At 41.5% G+C, this 19,849-nt stretch overlaps 1 protein-coding gene across 22 annotated transcripts in view; it reads right to left on the reverse strand.

Annotated features, from left to right (window-relative positions):
- The window catches only part of mef2cb (myocyte enhancer factor 2cb), a 92,350-nt gene that overhangs the window by 19,691 nt on the left and 52,810 nt on the right, over window positions 1-19,849 (reverse strand). For all 22 annotated transcript variants that reach the window (XM_036144413.1, XM_036144412.1, XM_036144405.1 and 19 more), the window contains one exon: window positions 18,437-18,640. In XM_036144413.1, the coding sequence (XP_036000306.1) occupies window positions 18,437-18,640 (204 nt within the window). The remainder of the gene's footprint in view (window positions 1-18,436; window positions 18,641-19,849) is intronic.

The following is a 19,849-nucleotide window of genomic DNA, read 5'->3' on the forward strand; positions in this document are numbered from 1 at the left end:
TTCTGCAAGGCACTTTGCAGGAAGGCAGTTTCTTGTTTTGGCCACCTGATGGCCACCTGCCCCCATTAGAGTGGGCAGCAGAAACAGCAGAAAACCTCTCGCTGGCTCACCACTCCCACTAACTGGAGGAGAGACTAAGACAAAGAAAGCTTCAGGGGGGGTGGAGAGCCACATCTGTCCTTTTTTTTTTCCCCTTTTTAAATAAATTGTTGACGTCCTTAACAACAGGGATGAGTTTCACAGAACATTACTTTGCGTGAGAGCGTGAGCGCACGCCTGCCTTGCGACGATAGGTGCTGTGTTCATTTGCCTCGCAAAGTGGGGAGACAAAGACAGAGCGGGAGAGCAGAAAAGTACAGTAGCTGACAGTTACAGATCTCATGAAAGACACCCCCCCTCCTCCCACTCTTCTCTTCTCCATACGACCCCCCCCCCCCCATTCCCTCTCTCCTCCTGGCTTTAATAAAGGGAGATTAGTCTACAGGAGGAATATCACGGGCCTGCTCCTGTCTGTGCAGTCGTTGCTTCACACCGAGCTCTCCTACTTTCATCTGAAGCTCCATATCAGACAGACGTAATTAAATTTACTTTAGCACACCCTGTATTTGATGCTGATCATGTGTGTGAGTATGTGTGTGTGTGAGTGTGTGTGTGTGTGTGTGTCTGAGCAGGCATGTGGGAGGGGAAAGAATGAAATAAGTCTGTGTTTGCGTGTGCATGTGTAGGTGTGTGAGAGTGGGTGTTCGAGTCAAGCAAAAGGGAAAAAAAAAAAAAGAAAAAGAAAGAAGGAGCGACCGAGCAGGAGAAAGGAAGGAAGATGGATGCTAAGATAAGTTAATCTCTGTGAACTTCTCCCTCTCATTTGTTTGTCTCCGCCAGTTCTCACTCACAGAAGCGATACGAGCGCGAGCAACTCCATCACAAGCAGCTGCAGAAATGACAGGAGCGATCTGCCTGCTTAGAAAACAAATAACAATCCAGTTATCTCTTATGTCAGCACAACAAAGGCCTGTTTAGAGTGTGGTTTTAGTGAACTTAGAGGGCCGCTTTTGTGTGCGCGCGTGAGATAACTGTTTGATTCTCGAAGCGTCTCGTGGCTGAGGCAGCTACTGTAAGTGTGTCAACATTCGCTGGCTCTCCGTTTTTTTTTTTCTTTTTTTCCTTTTCTTCTCCGAATCCTCCCTCGGCCCCAGGAGTGGAAATCTGGAATTCTGAATTTAAAAGCGTCTCATATCTTTTGACAGTCTTCAGGAAATCGCACCAAACAAATCAGCTGAGGCGATGCAGGAGACCTGCAGTGAATCAGGCACTCTTGCTCTATTAGAGCAGGCTATGCAGGAAGAACAAAGGGGTGACACAGGTTCAGCACGCTGCAGTTTCGTTTTTCAGGAAAAAGGCGTCAGATGTAAAAAAAAAAAAGTTTTCGATTTCTTCTGCCGCGCTTCATCCGTGATCTTGGCGATGCATCACATCACTCTGACAAGAGCTGAACCGCTGGCCTTTCCTCGGTTCACATGAGAGCGCTCGCAAGTACCAGCAACTTTCTTTCTTCCCACCAGCACATTATTTCCACCTACTGCCACCAGCGCGGAGAGCACCAGGGATTCAATACCATTCTTGGAAGAACAGCAGCGCAGCAACGCAGGAGGACAAGAGCAAAGGCTGGGCCAAAGGTGTCACCCATATGGGGTAACTGAGCTGCTCGTCCTGCAGGGGGTTGGGCAATGGTCGCGCTGGGCGTTGATGGGGTGCAGGCGGCCAGCACAGGAGTGTTATATGACTATGAAGCATGTGGCCCAGGCTTAGCTCCCCAGCAGGACTCAACGTATTTAGGGTAGAGTTCAAGGATGCTATGTCACCTATCCCAGTTATGCCCACCTGTTCAGTGACATCACGCCACACCACAACCAATAGGACTGGCTGTGGCCCTAAATGGACCCTCACTCTTGTGCCCTACTTTTGCCATCCTATGCTTTTTTTAACCATGTTTTATAACTTGTTGCTCTGCTTAATATTTGAAGGAGACCTAAAATCCTTGCCAAAGGGTTGTCATGAAGTGGACAAGGCAACACAATGTAAAGAAATAACGTATTAGGGGAAGGTGTATGGTGAGATCGCTAAAATAGAGCAGAATGTTAGATTCTATACCACGAGTAAATGGTTTCATGGTATCTGAGTATTTCCCTAGAAATTTAACAGAAATGTAAAAACATTACGTGTTTTCTAATATTCAAAACAGAAATTCGGCGACAGTATCTACTGCTGCTACAACAATACAACAAATGGATCCTTACAGTTGTAATAGTTTAACATGCACCATTCAGTCGGATCGTTTCTCTTCAATTGTCTTTGACTGGTGATGGGCTGATAATGACCAATCTGATTTTCCCGTCCTGTTTGTTAAATGCATAAAAACTAGGAACTAACAACGAGTGGCAAAAACTTAAATTAGCTGTTTAGTGAGCCAAAGATAGGAAGCGAACCAATGAGAGGGGGCAACATGTCGGACAAGCTGCAGCTTTGCCTGCTGCTAATACTGGCCAGCGTCTTGCTAAAGAGCAATTTGGTGTGAACAGCAAGGTGAAAGCTGAAACTCTGAGTCTGCATATATTCTGTGTGGGACCAAAGTGAACAAAGCCGGCTGAAGAGGGGTGTATTTCTTCTTCTTTGTGCTTTTCCCCTCATGGTTAGGGGTAATTTCTGGCAAGTGAACAGCTGTTGTAACTCCATGATGGGGTCCAGGTGTTTGGTCCACTTTCAATAGTGAAGTGAAAGTGAACCAAACTAATGAAAAGTGTGACATTTTTGGCAGGTCCCCTGGACAATCCTGGTGTAAAAGTGCCCTTCAATTGATCAGCGGTCCTTTTATAGTTTCCACTCCATTACAGTTTTCTTCTTCTTCAAACCAGTTTTTTTCCTCCCTTTTAAGAAATGGCAAAGTGTGGTAGCCTTCTCTTAGCCAAGTGAAAGTCCACAGCAGGGTACCGGCAGCAGCGCATTAATCTAACTCCATAGAGGCTGAGAGTAATATAGACACCGGTCACTGTGGTGCTTTCTCTGGCAACTCATTCAGACTTAAACCACAGGAATGGTATAAGAAAATGTGACTTTTTAAAACAATTGGTGGACCTTGACACTTGTAACCAGCCCATGTAGCCCATGCTTATTCCAAATATATGCTGGGATGACAGAGAAAAAAAAAATAATTAGTGCTTTTAAAAGTCTGGTTACTAAATATGTATTAGTTGTAAATAATTTTAACATTTTATAACTCTTTACTGAAAAACAACTTTTGAAATCTTGGTATGGAACAGAACTGGTAACCAGCCAACCCCGAGTAAAATAAGAGGAAAGGTAAAATAAAAAAAAAAAAACAACAAAGAGTAACTTTGCTATGATTAAGCGGTGCCTGCGACTTGTGTCCCAAAAAATAAACCCTAAATTCCTTACTATTATGTTACAATTGTGAAAATGTTCTGAATACAGTCGTACTACCAACTTTTCCTCTTAACCACCCTCTTTTTACACCTTATCTGTTATGTTCCTAAAAGGACAGAGAAATAAGACCAAATTTGACAAATGTGTGAAATGAGGAATAGGTGAGTAAGAAGTGAGTAGGAGAGGATAATGACTTCAGAAGAAAAACAAAAACCACAAATTACTTCTAAGAATACGCTGCAAACTCACTTTGCTTCGCCTTACATGGACAAAGTCCGGTAAACGTCCAGGATAGGGGGCTGGAAATGAGGATGATATGGTAAAAAAAAAGGCAAAAAAGCAGTTTTTTCCTGCTTCGCTCGGTGTCTTTCTCCGTGGCCCCTTTGGGGGCTTGCTCCTAATTAAACTCCTTCTTCATGACGCTCCCTTATGACTCCACTCACAAGGCCTGTGTGAAGCAGGCACAGCATAGACAAGGTGTCCTACATACTTGAGACGCAGCGTCTCAGTGGCATCCCGAAGCTTCAGCTAGAGGAACCACCGGACGGTACTGAGACGACTCAGTGGGCCGACCGGAGCCGGAAAGAATCAGAAGCACGCCTGTTCGACAACTGAACATATTCACAATGTCATATGCTTGGAGTTCTGTTTTATGTTTTAATAACAGGAAAAAGTAGCTAAATTTAATAGTTTGGGTTGTGGGTGCCAACTTAATGTCGCTCTCGAGAAAAAACAGCGGAGGGTATTTGGGTGTGAATTCTGAGTGGCCCCAGGGGGTCTGCTAGGGACAGATGACGCCTGCCCAGAGCTCCCGCCATACCAGGATCCGTCTGCTCGGCAGTCTGCCACCCTGCTCACCCTCTCTGTTCCTCTATCCGTCTTTCTGCCCCCGTGTCTCAGTCTCAGTCTGCTCCTCAGTCTGTCTTGGTCTTGCTGTCGCTGTCCTGCTCCTCACATTTTCTGCACTTCAGCCATGTCTCGAATGGAATCTGAGTCAAAACCCTGATGGCTTGATGGGTTCATCTTTATTTCTGATAGACTCTGGCTAGCTGGTGGGTTGTGTTTGGAAAGAGCTTCAGTACTGACCATTTCCCCTCTGCAGTTATCTTGGCAGTGGCTGAAGGCTCTGACACATTCAATATTGTGTTTATGGCTATTGGTGGCAGCCGGGCCAGTGAATGTTTTTCAATGTCCTCAACCCATTGACTGACAGCGCCAGTGCAAAAACATGCTACAAAAACAACCCATTTATAAGAGCCCTTTTTACATAAATGGTCGAATCCTTCCTGAAGACACTTTTGAGACCAAGACAGGAGATAAAAGCTGATTTCCCATATGATGGAGTTGAAGTTTAAATCTTAAAGTATTATACTCTGGCAAATTTTCACAGAATAGACAGAGAAGGATGGCTTTGCCTTCCTTCTAAAAAAAAAACTTGGAATTGTCCATAAAAATGGACAAAAATGTCCATGTAAAGACATCTACCGATGTCTGAATGTATCTCAAATTTAGTTTTGGCGATATGAGCTCACCCAGAATGAGGCCAAATTTGGATGGTATCTAAAAATTAAAAAAGTAAAAAATTTTAATATATTTTTGGGGCATAAATAAAGGCTGAACTGGATGACCTTAAATAGCCATATAAAAGATCCCCACTGACATCCACTGTCTCTAGGATCACTTCTGTAAAATCATATTTGTTGAGCTGTTAAACCAAGTATTGGGGGAAAAGAGAGTAATTAATTCTTTAAGAAATATGTGAAGACATAGGTGGTATTTCAATAAACTTTTAAACTGTATGAGGAATTTTCTACTGTAAGATAATGTGACCACATTGTTACCCCATAATTCCACATTCTCCACTCCTGTATGTCTACTACATCCGCGGTTACTCCGTCTATCTCTGCTCCGAAGTTCCTTGGAGCACGAGGAGAGCATGTGCGATCATCGTCATTACAAGCAGAGTGCACATCTAATTGGAGAGGATCACCAAGTTTCAAATTAAACGTTGAAATGACAAATCTGCTTCCTTATTTGGTATAGAAAGAGTGGTTTGTATCTGATATTCAAATGAAGCCACTTTAAGCATTCGTCATGCTGTATTAAGTAAGTCTTCATCAGTGCAGATGGAGCGTCTGCAAAGAGCTGCATAGTATTCAGTAATGCTAGTTTTGAATCACTTCAAAAACATTTAAATAACATTAGCTGCAGCATAAGTACTGTTTATATGGCGCCTCATAGTTGCTTTGCTAAAGCGGCAGAGTTTTTCAACATGTCTAAAGAATGCGTAGAAGCCTAGATTAGCAGGAGATCGAATTCAATTTGCTACAATATCAGATGTATTGGAGGGCAATGCTGGAGTTTTATTTATACTTACCTGCAGTGGAGTGGCTTCGTGCACCACTGAAATGCAAGCCAGATATAGAACAGTGTGTATGTATGTGTGTGTGTGTGTGTGTGTGTGTGTGTGTGTGTGTGTGTGTGTATGTGTGTGTGTGTGTGTGTAAGAAAATGTAATGTAAAGCTTCAAAAGGAATTTATACTCCCCTCCCTGTACAACAACAGCAAAGAAAAACCCATAGGAAATATACAGCAAATTTCAGCTGAATTATATTACAAACCCAGGTTTAAACCGTGATTAAAATCAAGGAAAAAAAGTTTTGAAAGACCACAAGTAGCATGCTTTATTTAACCAACTGACAAACTTCATTGAGTCAGAGCACGCTGGTAAGGTGTAATGTGGTTTAATGTTTGTAAGGGTGAAGCAAGTTAAAGAAACACTGTCTCTTCCCATTACAAATAAGATGGAGGTAAGTCTGAAGTGGAAAAGTTGTGGATTAAGAGCTACCAGCACCGGTGCACCATAAGCACAATCAGGGTGGCCTTACCGTCAGCGGGGGAAGAAGTAATAATATGTTCGGGATGTGCTTTTATTCCCTATATTTCGATTTCATTTGGGCCTGTTTGTTCTTATACGTGTTTGCTCTCATTTTTTTTTTTTTTTGTCTCTCTCTCTTGCTGTCTCGCACTCTCTGTCTCTCTGGCTCACTCTTTCGGTTCTGCGCTTTTCAAAGCAAAGGGAACATCAGAAGAATCGGGCTGGCTTAGTTTATTAGAAGCAGATGGCAGACCAAAGGCAAGAGGGCCACAGTTTCATGAAGCGTAGTTTGAACATGCCAGGACCATGTCGAGGGGCATGCCCATGGATGAGGGCGGTGCGGTGTGTGTATCTGTGTGAGCGATTTGGGGTTAGATAGCTGATTTAGTAGGTTACCAGACTGAGAAGAGGGACCCCTAATCACAGTGTGTCCCTGCATGTTTTTTTTTTTTTTCCACTCATCTGTGCATCTAGTATTCACTGGTTTAGATCACCATTGCTTCGATTACTTTCAAGAGATTCATGGCCTTTGAACCACCAAAGGCCATGGTGTGGCCTTCTGTATTTTAGTCCAAAATCCAACATTGTTTTCTGAGTTTTATTGTGCTTGAGCAAAGTTTAGGTATTCTTTATTAATTAAGATGACAACTTGTGTTGTTTCTGACTCTTAGACTATTAGAGAATAAAAAAGGTTAAAAAAAATAAAAGATAGAGAAGAGGAAGGTTAGAAAGAGCGTAACGGGGCTTTGAGTAACAAAGGCTTATCCACATTCCTCAGACTATGTTGCTGTTTTTGGGGCCTGCGTTAAACCGCTACCAAGAAGAGCGCACTTACAGACACACACAGTTTTAGCTAGCCAGTACACAGCAGAATACCAGATGGTGCAGTGTTTCCCATATGGAAGAGACGCACACTTAGCACATGTCAGAATCCAACACTGTTTGCTGCAGCAGCATCCCGGCCCCAGGAACAAAGTGGTCATTCAGACTTGTCACTACACTGTATAATTAGCCAGATAGACATAATGACACACAATGCCAGCTCAGTGGAACTGCATAAAGAGGGCACTTATGTGCTCACCCTTAGCCTGGCCATCTTTCATCCGCGTCTACACGCCGATTGCAAAATACTTCTCTGTTCAAATCAGAACAGATCCATATAAGCTTCTGTTGAGGAGCAGCAAATCAATTAGCCGAGGAGAAACTGTGTGCGTTTTCCTCCCAGGTGTAGATTTACCGGCTTTGTACGCATGGTAATGAGATATGACCAGTTTATGTAGGGGACGCTACTCTAAATGTGATACAATCATATCAATACAGCTTTAAATTACAGCCTCAAAAGTAATATGTAGAGTAGTGTGGCCGAATAACTCCAGCTGTCTTTGGATGAAGATCTCAAGTCCCCTTCTACCCGCTCTTTCTTCCTACTTTGTGGCCACCCCCCACCCCCCCGAACACCACTAATCTTCACTTAGTGTCTTTTGTCTCTCCGTCTCTTATCGCGTGGCACCATAGCAGGAAAAGGGAGCTGGAGGGGGGCCTCGAGTAACAATGACCAGCCCGCTGACCTCTATACCGTGACCTTGAGTTTCCACACTCAAAAGGGGAGGGAAGAGGGGAAGGGGTGGGAGGGTACTCCAGGCAGGGCAGGGAATGCCATCTTTAAAAATAGTTCTTCATTATTCTAAAAAATCTTTCCACAAATAGTTTCAAAGCACAGGGCATCATTTCATCTTAATGACTGGCGTGAATTGTTTTGGGCTGTGCAGTGGAAAAGCCTTGCCTTTTTGGCAGCGTGGCCTCAGAAGTGGCCTGCCTTTTGCGCTGCTGCCTCACCACAGGGACCGCATATTGGCACATTTCAAACAGTCTATTTTTAAAACCTCCCATTTGTTGTTGTGCGAGTACCTCAGACTTCCGCTTTGGTATTGACCCTAAAAAACACCTCTTACAAAGATCCAAGTGGTATAATTTTTTTTTTTTTTTTTTTTTTGTCTGAGGTTCTGCTTTTCTGGTCAGCGGGCATCTGATGTGGAAAAAAAAAAGTGCTGAGTCTGTAGATGACATATATTATCTACCATCTTGTTTAACTTCTCTTAAGTCAGAAAAGGCATCCAGTCTATAAAACAGGAACTCAGTAAATGTCTGACGCCTACGCCTCTGCCTTTGTCACTTTTATCTTAACAAAAGGCTTAAACCTACTGGCAAAGATGATACAACATTCTACAAATGTACTTTCCTCTGTAATAAGAAGACTTTTGAAAACCACTCAGGGACACTCTGGTTGCTGAATTATGGGACATAGAGAGAAAGAGAGAGAGAGAGCAACATAAGAGATAAATAATAGACTTCTTTATTCAAGGGATCAAATGTTTCAAAGCACCGCAAGGTCTCACACCGACGGCCTTCTGGATGCGGTCGCCGAGGGGCAAATCTTCTCAGTCGATGTTCAAAAAGAAGACGAGGGAGTGAGAGTGAGAAAGACACTGAGGCGGCGGGCTGGATGAATACCCTGACACTTTGCTAACTCACTCCTTCAGTTCCTAAAACAACCCCGACCGACCCAGCCTAAAACAAAAGGAGGGGGAAATTAAAGAGAGAGGGAGAGAAAGAAAGCGATCCCAGTCCTATTCTTCTATCCCTTCCTGGCAAAACACAGCCAGCTATATTTAGCCTCACCACACTCTATTTTTAGACCTCCACCACTTTTTTTTTTTTGAGACGTTTATTGGAAGGAGAACACATCAAACGAAGTAGTGCTGTTTTGGGGCTGGTAAGTTTTGTGGTGACATCGATTCGTGTTGTCAGTTACATGACTGTGAAGCAAACATTTAGGGGAACAAACAAATCTGTATGTGAAGCATTGAGTTTAAAAGTTGAAATGGGCTGGAGAAGAGAGCTGTTTGTATAAAATTAAATACGCAATTTTGTTCTTTATAGTAAAATATCAACATTTAGTTTGTGGTTAATTTTAGCTTTAGGGATGACTTTGGGAAATGTCAGTACCTTACAGAGCCTTGAAAAGGCCTTTCTATGCTTTGAACATTTTCACATTGTGTCAGGTTACAGCCACAGACTTTTCTGATTGCATAAATTTAAAGCAAGGTCTGGTTGTAAAACAACATCCTAGGCACTGTTCAATTCTTCATTTGAAAAACTGTAACCTGTAAACCCTTCAAGACACGCCCATCCACCTAAAATTACTGGGAAGCCGACAAGATTGATATTTGGAAAAGCAGCCAAGAGGCCCATGGTAATTGGAGGAGCTGCAGAGATCCATTGCTCAGGTGGGATAATAAGTTAACAGTATTACTATTATTAGAACATTCCACAAATGTGGCATTTATGGTAGAAGAACACCGTTATTGAAAGAAAGCCATAATGAGTCCTGTTTGCAATTTGCTTCAATCAGTCTAGTGGACACAGCAAACATGCTGAAAAGGTGCCCTGGTCTAATGAGACTAAAATGTTACTTTTAGTCTCATTAGACCATTCAAATTGCCTTTGAATGTTCTAGTTAAACTGTTTTACTGTTTTTAATGTTCTTTTTTGTTTCTACATTCTATCCCTTCTTGCTTTTATTCCTATATTTTAATCATGTAAAGCACTTTGCATTGTCTCGGTACTGAATTGTGCTATATAAATAAATTTGCCTTGCCTTGTCTTGCCTTGCCTTGCCTAAAATGTTGCTTTTAGACCTACATGCAACATGTGGAGGAAAACAAATCCTGCACAACATCCTGAACGCATCAAACAAATTGTGACGCATGGAGGTGGCAGCATCATGGCACGGGGATGCTTTTTGTCAGCAGGAATAGGCAGTGGAGTTATATAAAGGTCCATACTGGAACACAACCTGTCAGAGGCTGCAAAATATTTGAGGCCTGGAGGTTCACCTTCCAGAATGTCAGGGACTTCATACATACATCAGCTTTGATCTAATGGGATGGTTTAGCTCAAAGCATATTTACATGCTAGAACGGCCAAGTCAACATGCTCCAATTGAGAATCTGCAGCAGGACTGGATGTCTACTGATGCTCTCCATACATTGTGGTTGACTTTGATGTTTTTTAAAAGTAGAGATTTACCCCATAAATCTTGCATGTATCTACAGAGACAGGGCGTCCAAACAAACTGTTGACTCAGGGCAGTACAAATTCTCAACACACTACAAATTTCTATTTGTGAAAAAAAAAAGTTTGAGATGCGCCATTTCCTTCTTTACAAGCTAGTTAGAAGTTCAATTTCAATGCATTTGACCTTATCCAGTAGTCAGTGACAATCTAGCCCCTCCCTTCTTCTAGCCGGTGTGCTATACCATGTGCAAAATCTGTCATCCGAATCTTTGTTTTAACAAACTGCAATACTCTTAGCTTGCCAATGCCACAAGGTTAATTTACTTAGTCCGTCAAAGCGGCTTCAGCTCTTAATCCTCGTCTCACCGGCAAAAATAAGCCTTGTTGTCGATTGCTAGTAAACACTGAGGCACTGTGGATGCCATTACAACCCCGCCCCTCACCTCCACCCCGTGTTGCGCCACATGTACCCTATTCTGCAAACCGCAGAACGGCTGCACGCAAAATTACAGTGGACAACTGAAAAGCACAGAAGATATGATACGACCCCCTCTATTTCTCTTGGATGCTGACACATTTAAAAGTAATGGAGGATAAATTACATTCAAGTCCAAGTAATTATACAGTCTCTGAGAGCCATGAGAAGAAGCCATTCAGTGAAGCCGATCAACACAGAAAACTCCCCAAGGCTAATGTTCTCCACGCTGTTTAGAAACTAAATAAGCACACAGAATAGCATACATACTGGAAAATATTTTTACAAGAGCGCGGCAGAACATGAGCACACTGGCAGCTCAGATGAGGAGATCACATGTCGTGTTGACTTGAAGGAATTTTATGAGAAAATAGAGCAAAAGGGGACAGAATTGACAGAAAATACATTTTTGAGGTTACCAAACTTATCCAAATAAGACTTTGTGCTATTCTGAAAGCGTAAAAAAAAAAAACACCGAAGAAAAAAAAAAAAAAAACACCGCCTGTTGCAATGTGAACTGAGCTGGTGTAGATGCGCTGTCTCCTAGAAATACCTGGCTTGATGGGCTTTCTCTTTATGTTTCTTCATTTGCACTCCCCCACAGCACCGCCCCCTCCCTCACACTCTTCCCCCTTCTCCGGTGGACTGTCACTGGGATGAAATCACACCTGTGCTTCTCACACGTCTTGGTACACGGGTGAAACATACGCAGGGTGAAACATGGTGAGGGAGCTTTGCTGAATCTCATTAGCCAAGCAGGTAGTCATTAACAGAATGACCTTTGGAAATAATTACCAGCCTTTCTCCCTCCGTCCCTCCCTCCCTCCCTCCCTCTCTTCCAGCACTCATCTATCCCTCTGTCCCTTTCCGTCTCCATCCCTCACTCAGTAGTTCCTTCTGAGAGAAAATGCAGGCAGAAAGAAAAAAAAAGCCCGCTGAGGTTAGGGAGCGGGAGTCCGTGCTGCTGCGGTTTAAGATTACAGGGTGATCTGAACTTTCAGATTAGGTTAATCTGCTGGAAATGGGATAGGCCATTGGCCCTCCTCTGGCAAGCAGGCAGGTCACCGAAGTTCCAAGCTTCATGTGCTGCTCCATGTGAGCCTTCTGCCACGGACACACACAAGAGTGTTTGGTTCTGTCGGAGGTCATCGTGGCTCTCGAAGCAGTTGTCAAGGTACCCACGTAGCACACACTATCTCCAAAAGCACTAGGAGGACAATAGCTCAAACTGTACGACCAAAAACAACCGACACAAGCATTGCCTCCATTGATGTTCCACAACAGGAACTAACCCTTTGGATTCATCACAAACCTGCGTTCTTTGTTTCAGCAGTAGGAAGAACAAGCACATTGTGGTGCAGGGATTTTGGCAAAGCCCATGAGTGTTGTTGGATTTGGGGGCCTTTCAATCACAGCGTGAACCAGCCAGCTCTGCTTAGGTTTGGGCTACAGCTGTAATCATCACGAGAGGAAAAAGAAAGGACTCTTTCATGTGCTACGGCAATTACCAAACCCCCCCCCCCCTCCCCCCCTCTCTCGCACCAGAAAAATAAATCACCAATAACGATGGGAACAATGATTGTTCTTAAGCGTGAATAGAATAAGACAAAAAAAGAGAGAGAAATGGCTCTTTTCTCTCATCTTTTTCAAACACAGCTCTAATGCTTATCACATGTCCAGGAAGCCGGTTCTGGCGAACAGTGAGTATGGGAAATCTATCTGTGTGAATATCTGTTTTATCTGGAGCCAGGCTCACAGTGAGCCATGGTCCTGCCAGCAGGACACACTTGAACCCTCCGTGGATATCCAGAGATGATGGATCAGCGTCTGTGTTTGCTTTCACCAAGCTGCGATAGTCAAGATGAGCTCAGATGTCTCTTTGAACACTTATCATTAATTAAGAGGACCTCCCCTCTTGTTTAGGCAAGGCCTGATAACACTGTACATTGGGATATTTATTACAGTCACTAGAGGAGTATCAGTGAGTTAGGATATCATTGTAGTACAAGAAATATAATCAAATAGAGATAATTAAAATATATATGTTCTCTGTTTGTGTCAAATTGAAGTAAAACATTTGAAACTTTTTTTTTTATTAAATGTGACTTTATTATTAAATTTGTGCTCAGAGGGGGGCCGGTTATGGCAGTGATGGTCTTGCCAAATTTTTAGGACATTAACAATTGCCATTTTGTTTTTGTACATTAAAACTGCTTTTTTTTAACAAATTGTAATCAGTGCATAATAACAGTTTTGCTATTTTATGTATTTTCACAAGTAATAAAGAAAAGGTATAAAACAAATAAATAATTTAGAATATAATAATCCAGTTTATGTCTGACTAATCTCAGTAGTAAAAAAAAAAAAAAAAAATAAAAATATATATATATATATATATATATATATATATATATATATATATATATATATATATATATATTACTATAAATTAGATATTGCATTCCATTGAGGCTTCTTCATCAGATTAAACTATTACCTTTAAACTGGTACTAAACATACACATTTCCTTATTGTTTTTTATTGGTCCAATGTAGCATTGTAATATTAAATGTTGTGTTTTCATCCACTGTAAATGGAAAATTATCATAATTACCTGAAATAAACACCTGAAAACATCTGTCTATGTGTAATTAATCTATGTGTTTCATTTAGTGAATTGAACTACTGAAATAAATAAACTTTTCAATAATATTCTAACTTGTTGAATAAGACACCGCGCTATTTTCTATTTCTTTCAGGAAAATTGAAAATACCTAGATTGAAATTAAGAGATGTACTTTAAAAAAAAATCAGAAACCTTCTCTTTGTTATGTTGCATTAGGCATTTTTTGCTATTGCTTAATGTGTACATCCAATTTACAGGAATGTTTCTAGTTTTGTACGTTGATACCGTTTGGTTATTTTGACCTGTGAAGAGTCTGACGAAAGAAGCAGGCAAGCACAGGTCACACATGCCTAAGTTTACTGACTGATCTGACACTTTGTTTCAGTAAACGTTTGAATTTAACAATCACAAACACCACAAAATATCCTGCTGATGTGTATAAAACTGAATCCCTCTTTTTGAAAAATTAACAGATAAAAAAAATCAGAAATGAAATGTGTCTTAGTCTAAACTAAATGTGGTGAGAGAATATGCATTAGGTTTTAAAGATGTAGCAATGGTTACTGGCATTTTTTTGTGTTCTGTGCAATTTTCTCAGTAAACCTGGTAATCGTTCTTCATTTTAATGCTGATTTGGAAGCTGTGGCTCACCAACTTGTCTTACGGTGGTTACGCAGCGCACAACACAGGGGGCAGCCAGCTACATTTCAACTGGACATGCAAAGAAGCAACAGAAAACCTGTTTTTGGTGCAGCTAACAGATGATACGCTTGTGCCACTCCCAGCGAGATTATGACCCTTTAATGTCGCCCATTTTAAAACTCAGGTCAGTTAGTTTTTTTTTTGCTTTCATAAATTGCTGTAGAAGTGTTGTCCAAGTGAAAATGTTTTCAAAATGAGACATCGGGACAGTTGGTCGTCTTTTTGTCTTCCTGTCTATTCAGACCATTTTTTTCTAATGTACAGAAAATCCATGCAATGACTCTTAGAATAAAGTAATAAAAACAAACTTAGAGAAGATGCATGGTCAATAGAAAACTGAACTCAGAAGACAGAAAAAGAATGAGAGGAGGCAGAGATCAGCCCTCAAGCCTCTTGTAAACATGCTGTTGCTAGAGAGGCAGTGCAACGTTCTTAGTGCCACTCTCTCAACAACGCTAATTATCAACCAAAGACATGCTAATTACATAGAGCTTTATTGCTAATGTAGCAGGTCTCTATGCCAGCCGCCCACACTGTGAGCTCCGCTCCCCTACCTCTGCCTCTCCTCCCACTACAACTTCAGGCGCCGCAGTAACACCGGCAGAATGATGCATACAGGACAAGAGCTTGAACAATTTCACGTAACAAACTGCACATATTGCATGTCATCCATAAGATCATTATTTTCTTCTGCGGTGGGGGGGAACGTTAGTTAATCCACATCCCCAAATCCAGCCCTCGGTTTTGTTCTGGAACTCCTCCTCCTCATTCATCGGACTCAACAGGAAGTCCGCTTTGCTCTTTCCTCCCTGCAAACTCAACAAGCCTCCCACGTTCCCGCATCTGTGACGTCGCTAAGCAGCATAGCACACGGCTTCCAGGGAAAAATCCTGACCCCTGCTCACCACCCCCCCCCCCACCCCCACCCCCTTCTAACCATGATAATCGTTCTAGTCTCTGCCCTGTGGCCAATCCCTTTAGCACACCGCAGCTCAGGCTGGAGGCCTCTTCAGATCGATTCCTCCCGCAGCGAGTTGCTCAAAAAGCGCACAGTCCTCTGGGGATCAAATTGTAGGTAGTGCTCCGTGGCGCTCTCCTCCGCTAGGCTCTTTAGCATCTTTCCCCTGACACGGCTGTTTACACGTTAGCCATCCCGCGCTCCCTAATGGAGACACAGTTGAGGAAAGAGCTACAAAGAACTCTCGTCACAGGCACTTGCTGAAACATGTGACAGCTCTCTCCATGGGTTCAGCAGGGGCAGCTTTAAAGACTGACTACACTGGCAGAGAAGAGCTGGGTGCATTAACAACACCACTGCTCAAATGGAGTCCAGCTTTTTAAATGTATATCCTAAATTGATTAGTGTGATTTATAGAATGCATAAAGCCCTAAGCAGATTAAAATTTCAAAAGAGCTTGCTAGTATGAATCATTGGTTGGTCATAAAGCAGGTCCTGCAAAAGCAAATGAATTGTCGTGCTTTTCTGTACAGTCTGCGATAATGCATCATTTCCATTCCCTTTGTTTTCAGCATTGAGGTTAGTCATATGTTGAGTGCTTAATGCAGGAACTGCATCAACACTCTTCACATTTGACTCCACCAAATGGAGATGGCTGTGAAACTATGCACTACTGAAATCAGTAAACCATATTTAAGGTTTCACACAATGCTTACTTATACTGGTTTTAGTGTCTAAACACAACTAAGCCTTAATAAACAAAGACTGGTAATGGATAAGACAAAAATCTTCATCCCAGTTATTTTGTATGAGTATGTAAAGTGATTTGTTGTTGCACCTGGAAGGACCATCTGAAACAGCAAATGACTAACCCGTCTAATTCATACCAACTGGGCGGCAAGCCCAGCAACAACCATATGAAAAATGAAAAAAATAAATAAAAACATGCTGTTTGATCACGTATCGGTCTGGACTGAGCCACAGGGCCATGGGCGATATCTGTTCATTACAGTTCTCTGATAGCTGTGTTCCCTTTGGTGCGTTCCGTGTTTTTTAAGTGTTTGTTTTCCAACACCAGATTTAAATAAAAAGTATAGATGTGATGTGCATGAATTATGAAGGTAACACCATGTTGCTGTGCATTATTAATAACAACACAACTATATAGTGTCCAACTTTCCTCCACCACAATGATAGTCAAAGGGATAAATCAGGATTTTTGAAATGAGGTTCTGATAAAAGGTTTTAAGCAGTTAATATTGTACGTGCAGTAGATAACTCTCTCAGTGTTTCCCATTCAGTATGAATGCAGATCAGTTGACCACAGAGGCAGAAACTAACGACTAGACCAAGACCAAAGCAGACCATCTTAAACCAACTCCAATGCTAAAAAAATATCACAACTGTTTATGCAAACCCTTTTTTTATAAACTTGTTACATTTGCATCAGGTGGTTATTTTACACAGAAGCTGGTTTACAAAGGAAAGGGAGGTAAGGGGGCAGTGAACTGCCAACGATCTTACTGTTCAAAACATGTACTTAGAGTGGTTTAAGTGATCTCTCTTTGATAGTTGTTTTTTAATCCATCTTTACTTTCAAATAAAAGTATTCTTCTGACCGGGGAAGCTTTAGGTGTTTAGTCATATGTGGCATAACAGCTCAAAACTCCATCTCTCATGTAAATGGGACTTTTAGCTCAGTGGCAATTGTTGAAATTAGTAATTCTGCTCACCATTACATATTATATTACATAATATTACATTAAAGGTGCACACAAAAACAAGAAAATGATGTAATATTTTAGCGGCACTAGTTTTCCACCGCTTATTTGTTGTTTTGAGACCGTACATGTCCACTTTGGTCTTGGCTCCACTTTTACGAGCCATTAGCTTTGGCCTCGGCAACTAACTAATCTGGGTTTATACTAAATGAAGATTTCAAGAGAGTAATCAACAACACATAAGACGTTAACTGCTAATAAGCCTTTAACATAACCCCATTAATAATGCTGAACCATCCCTTTAACCTGTGAATCTTTTAAACAATACTCCCAGAAGGCTGCAATAATGAAGGTTATAAAACTTGGCTTGTGGTGGCACTGGCAAAGGAAGACCTGATAACGTTAAATAATTAAATGGTTTCCATTTAATTTAGTAGTAAAATAAACCACTGGTTTCACACTTTCAATTTTCTATCAGCCATCATACAATAATTTTAACAAAAGTCAAAATTTAGTTCAGATAAAAATATAAAAAAATAAAGAAAATAAAAATGAAGGCCACACCTGTAGTTTATTTTACCTTTGGGGAAATTGAGAACACACACAGGACATTCAGAACAACAAAACAAAAACAGTTTAATCCTAATGAACATTCAAAAATGAAAATAAAACAATTTTAAACCTACTGGAATGTAAATGTTCATATATACAATTTTATGTAGGTGCCGTATCGCTTCAAAGACTGCTTTTCACAGGAGCATTTGACATTTTGGTGTGTATGGAAAGAAATGATTTACTTTAAATAATTTTGTAAGGGCAAATTTGCAGGGAGGGCGGGTGAAGCAGAGAGAGAGAGAGAGAGAGATAAACTATGTCTGAACGCACTCGTGTCTGTTGCCCGGCAGGTGTGCCGGAGCTTCCAACGTTCACCTGTTGTTGCATAACAGGTGATGGTTGGAAGCTTAAAGCTGCAGGAGGCTGAGAGCGTCACTTCCTGCCTCATCTACCTGCATCTGGTGGCCGGGCTGGCAGCGCTGCTTAATGTCGCCTTGAGCCACTTCGGCGACATGTGTCCAAAGCAAGTCAGATCAACATCCTCCTCTCAGAGGCACATCAATGCTGACAAGACACCAAGGGCAGGGCGCAGTGATTATACACCACAGGGGACATGCTGAGAAGACCAGATCGATAACGGGCAACCTCTTGTTTGCAGGGTAGTTTAAGCAGTACGAGGAGGCCACTTAAAGAAAAATCTTTCCTTGAAATTAATGATAAATTGTGGAGCTTAAAATGCTTTTTGTGAAAAAAAAAAAAAAAAAAAAAAAAGATTGATATTGCTCCCAAGCCCCTTAGGGAAGACCGACAAGCTCTGGGAGCAATTATTTCTTGCACTCTTTAAGGTGTGAAGTCTAAAAGAGGGAAGTAAGGGTTGCTGAACGAGTCACAAGCGCAGTTACCATCTGTCTGCTTGTGCGTTTGCGTGAGCTTGCATGTCAGGGTATGTGTTTGTGCGTGTGTGTTTGTGTGCGTATGTGTGTGTGTGTGTTTTCTTGCCACATACCTCCACAATATCAGAGTTGGTTCTGCTCTCGTGGGGCTCGTTGTACTCAGTGTATTTAAGGAGGACCTTGTCCATGTCTGTGCTGGCATACTGGAACAGCTTGTTAGTGCTGTTGAAGATTATCAGGGCAATCTCGCAGTCGCACAGCACGCTCAGCTCGTATGCCTTCTTCATCAGGCCAAACTTTCGCTTTGTAAATGTCACCTGGGTGGGAGAGAGGAGGGAAAACCAAATTAGCAAAATTAAAGGAATGTTGATCCAAGCTGAGAAGATGAAAAGATTTAAAGTTATGTTTGTGGAAAGAATGAAATAGTCTTGCAGTGGAAATATTACAATCAGATGCATTCAGTTGATTTTTCTAGGCGTAGACATTGTAGTAGGAAGAAAATCAGAGATTATGTACCAATCCTGCTGTAAAATAAAAATCAGACAGGATTTGCCGTTATAACGTTTCTCCTCCAAAACATAGTTGGTCTAAGGGAAATGTCATTAAAGTCAAAGTGAAGTCTGCTGATGGTTCAACATACCCTGACTGTAACAGTCCATCCACCATACCAGGAAAAAAAAAAAAAAAAAAAAAAAAAAGGAGGAACTGAAAATACTCAGTCTCAGTCAGATAACGGTAAAGAGGATCAGTTATTGCTTGTACATCAAAGATCACAGAGGTTTACTGTGGAACATATGTCAAGTTAAAGTTTCCCTCGCATACAAGTTGAGTGGTTTTGGCAGAGAGGGGGAAAAAAAAAAAGCAAAGTTAGAACTATTTTTAATCAATGTGTTTGGCTGTTGATGTACCCAGTGAACCAGGTTTCCTAAGTGCCTTGCAAAAGTATTAATTCCATTTTTTTTTTCACATTTCAGTATATTCAATATTTATTCTGTTGTGACAGACCACAAGAAGGAGTAAGAAAAATGAAACATTAATACATTTCTTTCACTAATTTACTAAAACCAGTGTGAAAGATGTGGGGACCACATATATTTAGCCTCCTGAAGTCAATACTTGAAGAATGAGGTTCTGGTGCAATAGCTGCAATGATTTGGGGGTAGGTTTTGACTAGCTTTTCAAATGTACAAACTAAATTTCAATTCCCATTCTTCTCTGGGCTTGGATGAAAGGCGGCCTAAGCCATTCCAACATAAGAAGATGTTGGGATCTGAAGCAGTTACGGTGGTGGATTCACTGAAAGGTGAATCTTCGCCCCAGTCTAAAATCTTTTGCAGCCTCTAATAGGTTTTCTTTCACATTTAGCTCCACCTACCTCGCTATCATCTACAACAAGCTTCTCTGTCCCTGCTGAAGAAATGGATATAATAAAGAGACTAACAATGTGAGCATAAAGACCTTTTCAAGCCCTTTAAAGAAGAGGTCTGTGTTTGTGGTGAATCGTTTTGAAGTTTATCCGTAATGCG

Source organism: Fundulus heteroclitus, chromosome 12 (assembly GCF_011125445.2).
Source record: "Fundulus heteroclitus isolate FHET01 chromosome 12, MU-UCD_Fhet_4.1, whole genome shotgun sequence".
NCBI classification, from domain to species: Eukaryota; Metazoa; Chordata; class Actinopteri; order Cyprinodontiformes; family Fundulidae; genus Fundulus; species Fundulus heteroclitus.